The sequence below is a fragment of the Penaeus chinensis genome, chromosome 14 (assembly GCF_019202785.1).
Source record: "Penaeus chinensis breed Huanghai No. 1 chromosome 14, ASM1920278v2, whole genome shotgun sequence".
In the NCBI taxonomy this organism is placed as follows: domain Eukaryota; kingdom Metazoa; phylum Arthropoda; class Malacostraca; order Decapoda; family Penaeidae; genus Penaeus; species Penaeus chinensis.
The window spans coordinates 17,699,821-17,704,820 of record NC_061832.1 but is presented as its reverse complement, the minus strand read 5'-3'; the positions used below and the strand labels follow the sequence as shown (position 1 = coordinate 17,704,820).

General features: G+C 32.0%; 2 protein-coding genes across 4 annotated transcripts in view; one reads left to right on the top strand and one right to left on the bottom strand.

Annotated features, from left to right (window-relative positions):
* LOC125032581 (vesicle-associated membrane protein 4-like) overlaps positions 1-2,103 on the bottom strand; it is an 11,587-nt gene extending 9,484 nt beyond the window's left edge. Inside the window, exon 1 of one of the 2 annotated variants that reach the window (XM_047623825.1) lies at positions 1,887-2,103. In XM_047623825.1, coding sequence (XP_047479781.1) covers positions 1,887-1,946 — 60 coding nt within the window. In that variant the 5' untranslated portion in view covers positions 1,947-2,103. Of the gene's footprint in view, positions 1-373; positions 396-1,886 lie in introns of those variants that run through there. The other variant, XM_047623826.1, reaches the window with a different exon arrangement.
* A 1,616-nt stretch (positions 2,104-3,719) lies between these two features.
* The window catches only part of LOC125032580 (tetratricopeptide repeat protein 1-like), a 9,500-nt gene continuing 8,219 nt past the window's right edge, over positions 3,720-5,000 (top strand). Inside the window, exons 1-3 of one of the 2 annotated variants that reach the window (XM_047623824.1) lie at positions 3,720-3,841; positions 4,569-4,763; positions 4,934-5,000. The exon at positions 4,934-5,000 is cut by the window's right edge and continues 198 nt beyond it. In XM_047623824.1, the coding sequence (XP_047479780.1) occupies positions 4,627-4,763; positions 4,934-5,000 (204 nt within the window). In that variant the 5' untranslated portion in view covers positions 3,720-3,841; positions 4,569-4,626. Of the gene's footprint in view, positions 3,842-3,920; positions 4,054-4,568; positions 4,764-4,933 lie in introns of those variants that run through there. The other variant, XM_047623823.1, reaches the window with a different exon arrangement.

Sequence of the window (5,000 nt, the reverse complement as noted above, 5' to 3'; positions counted from 1 at the left end):
AAAATTATTTAACATACATGACCAATCAATTGTTGTATTCCACTTAAAAGAACCAATCAAAGAGCCAATCTTGCTCACAGTATTCTGGTAATCTGAGTAGTGATTCACTGTGATTCAGTTCCAAATGCTACAGGTGAATTATTTTCTCTACTGATTATAGTATCTGCAGAGCTTGACTGCCCATGTAATTCATCATTAAATTATGCATCAGTTCAAATTCTATCTTGCCAGACTATAATGTGGTGGCCATTTACTGTTGGAGCACTTATAGATAGATAAAAAGGCACAGTAAGCCCTAGATACTGCCACTAATGGATATGCTATTGTTAAGGTTTATGAAATTAGTCATCCTAATTTCTGGCAGAATACTCACTTAACATGTGGGTGACTGTTGATATTTACTAGAAATAAATCATTTAAACTGTTCAAGTAAATTCACACAGTTTCACTCAAAAGTTTCCCTAGTCATGCAAATAAATATGCAAGCAGATCACAGCCAGTCCTCAAACCTTAAATACTCGTACATTTTGTAAGAGGAACTGTCAAAGAGAAGAGAAATAGAGCGGTTTTGGTAAGATTAAGGCTATAAACTTTCTTTACAAAAGCTGTGCATCACTGATACTAAAGAATTTGACTTTGATAAACACACTGTCTAGACAACTTTAATCTACATACAGGATAATATTGGCAGTAGTTAGAGTGGTATGGGATAAAGTATTTGCTGTGGCTCCACACCTGTTAGAGCTCTGACATAAAGCCAACTCTCCCCTTAGCATTACCTTGCCAGAACATATGTTGTATTGATTTCATTGGCTTGGCCAAAGCACCATTCCCACAGAGGCTGTAAATATTGATTTATAACTGCCCACTGGCATAGCAACTGTACTGCTACTCTGCCTGGTCTCAGGATACCTAATACAACTCCCTTATGAAGTGGTTGTAGGGGATAGATATATAACATACAAGCCAATGTTTACATATTAATATACTTTATATAGTATCCATATAATTTATCTTAAATATTTACTTCCACAATATTACAAGCATATTTCATGCCCTCCCCAGCTACTGGCTCCAATGTTGTGGCTATAATAGTTTTCCACAGTTAAAAACTATTATATTTAGATAGCACATATCATATACTGTCTATGATACAACATTGATTAATATCAGCAATGCAGTGATGACATCCAAGTACCTCTTGAACCAATGGCTGCATTTGCATCAGACAAACATTAGGTGCTTCAATGAAAGGCAACATGCCCTACTAAATAATGTTCAACAAGATAAAGCTTGGACTGGTTTCTTATTTGCCAACAAACCATCAGGCTGTTCAACAAGCTCAACCTTGCTAGATTGTGCACGATGGAGGTTTGTCGTTCTTTTGACAGTATGGCAAGCTATGGAGTCATTGCAGATGTACTATGATCACTATGATCAGTCATTGTCTGATGAATTATTACTGTCAGATGATCAGAGTGATTGCGGATGAACTCTGATAAGTTACTGTGGTCTTACTTTCACTTTCTACAAATTGTACTCTATGGATAACAGTATTGCTGTCAATGTTTTAACGACTATAATCTTACTTTTTTTATCCCCAGATGGCCCTCGTTTCAAGATCTACCTTATTAAAATATAAAAACACTCCCGCCAAATTGAATATGCATCTAATCAAACAATATACAATTTCTCCATGAAACACTATGGTAAAACTCGCAATCCCAACATAAATAAATACAATATTAATTAATCCTAGACATCCAGAACTACAAGAGCACATAAAACACGGGAAATACAGAACATCTTCGCCAAAATGACAACCAGTGCCGCCAGTGCCACAACAACGTCACCAACAAACATATGCAAGTCCAGCTGTTACTCACCACCTCATCATCATCAGCTTCATCCACATCTTCCGCTGCAATGTTGCGCTTGGGAGGCATCTCGGTTGCAAGGTCTTCGAAAGCGAATGCAACTGAGGGAACACCAGGGGATGATTCCTTGTACACCTTCTACAGCTAAACCTCGCGGCCTAGCAACGGTTCATCGCTTGGCGAGATCTGTCGTCCATTGACAACATCCAAGACCAGGGGTTCGTGGAGCCGAGTCCGCGTGAATGCGATCGGTCTTTTAGGATATTTGGGGCTGGCAGCGCAAATTTGCCCGAATTGGATCGGACTTTTAGGGTATTCCTGGGGAAAATTCGAGTGGATTTGCGTTTGACCGATTTATTGATTATTGTATTTTTCTTGGTGTGGAAAGGAAATATTTTTTTCTGAGAGAGTTTATGTGTTTGTTAAAAATCATATGCTTAAACAAGAGAAATAAAGAGAAAATCATATATATGGTAATAATAGTAATCATGGTCTAAATGATTATGGTGATGATTGTTATATCATTCATTAATAGTGGTAGTTTTATTTTCTTTACGACAATGCCAACTGGCAAAAATTAACGCTAGTGATGATAATGATAATAACAGTAGCAACAACGACGACAATAATGATAATAATAATATCAGTATAGCAATAATATTAATAACAACTACAGTAACCATAATGATAATAGTAACAATAATGATGATAATAATAATAATTATAATAATAATAATGATAATAATAATAATAATAATGATAACAATAATAACAATAATAATAATAATGGTAATAATAAGAAAAAGAAAAAAGAAAAGAAAAGAAGAATAGTAATGATAATGTCAACAACAATGATATTGACAACGATGATATTAGTAAAAAATGATAACAGGAATAGTAATAATGACGATAATAATAATAATGATATTAGTAATAATAATAATGGTAATAATAATAATAATAATGACAATAATAATAACAATGATAATGATAATAATGATAATAATAATAATGATGATAATAATAATAATAATAATAATAATATTAATAATAATAATAATAATAATAATAACAATAATAATAATGATAATAGTGATAAAAGTAATAGTAATGATAATAATGATAGTAATAATAGTAATGATAATAATGATAATAATGATAATAATACCAAGAAAGGTCATAATAATTATTATAATGATAATGATAATTGATATTGTAATGATAACCATAGCAATGAGAATGATGATGAAATGAAAATAATAATAATTATGATAATGATATTAATAATATCAATATTAATATCAATATTAATATCAATAATAGCAGTAGTAATAATAATGATAGTTATTATAATAGTGATAATAATAGTAATATTGATAATATTGATAATGACACCTATAATAATAGTAATTATAACAATAACAAAAATAATAATAATAATGATGATAATAATAATAATAATAATAATAATAATAATAATAATAATAACGATAATAATAATAATCATAATGCTACTACTACTACTACTACTACTACTTCTACTACCACTTATAATAATAATGAAAATAATAATAATAATAATGATATTGATAACAGTAATAATAGTGATAGTAAAAATAATGATGATAATAAAGATGCCAGTAATAATGATAATAACATTGATAATAATAACAATTGTAATGTCAATGATAATAATAACAGTAATGATAAAAAATTATGACGTTTTGATAATAATATGGATAACAATAACGCTAATATTGGTATTGTTATAGTCATCGCTATCGTCATCATCATTATTATCTAGTGTATCGACAATCTACAGTTCTATCTGTTTCTTTATCCCGCTCTTTATCGTCCTAGTCTCATTTTCTCTGCTGCGCGACACGGAGTTAATATCGGGATGGTGTTTGCGTGGGTCGTGTTTCCGAGGAGTCTGGAAACTCTTGGAAGGCACCTTGTTTCTGGTAATTAATGCTCGAATATTCCCATTTCGAAGGTTTTATTATGATATAATGGGTAAGATTTTGTAAGTCAGTAGCTGAAGTATGTCAGAACTGAAGAGATAAGAGTAATGTCAATAACTACTCAGTGTTGAAGATTTCTGGATATAGTTTTATAATGACGTATAGAAGGTCAAGGCATATATTCAGTCGTGAAATGTTACGATGTGCAGTCTGTAAGTATGGATTAAGCCACAAAGTATAAGAAATACAAAATCTGCATATAGAAGGGAATTAGAAAGTCAGTTGTTAGGAAATTACTTTAATTCGTAAAATCATTATGGTATTGTAAAGCATGTTTTGATTATTATGGGCTGCAATTACCACTATATTGCTGCTCAAGAATATACAGGCTCAGGTCTACAAGCTCTGTCTTGTTAGAATGCACAGAGTGGACACTTGTTTGCCTTTTCTTTGAGCTCTGAGTAGTAGGAAGAGTAGCAATAACCCGATGCCATAAAAATCTTACTGCCAATGTCATTGCCATAGCTAGTTGTCATGGTCTGTATCTGGATAGTCTACTTTGACTTACCACATGTGATTACACATATGCATTCACACATTCAGGGATGTGCACTTGCACAATTATGTAGAACTATATGAGATATGCATGCACAATCATTCACACACTCACTCATTCTTTCATTTACTCACTCACAAGTTTATGACTTTATTCAATATATTGTTTCAGAAACATAAGTTGTGATACTACTAAGAAAAAAAAGGAAAATTGTGAAGAAGTAAAAGCAATGTCACTAACAAATCTTAGTGATAAAGAAGAGGAACAAGTTTCCCGTCCTGACACTCCAGTGAGTAGTGCAAGTGATGACTCATTCCATTCTGCAGACAATGATGACAGTAGCCCTGCAAAAGATGGAGAGAAAAGGTGTGATATCTAAAAAAATTTCCCATGAAATATTTGTGACAAAGTTAATGCATTTTCATTTTGCTCACATCTATTCTTCATTCATTGTTATACTGAAGAAGGTTGATAATTTCTGTTATTTTAAAAATACTTACACCTTTACCTAAAAGTGCAATGTTATCTTATCTCAGTCAAGCCTCTACCAGAGAATGTTCTGATGGAGGAAGTGAATCTTCAGATGAGTTGTGTCCAGACATT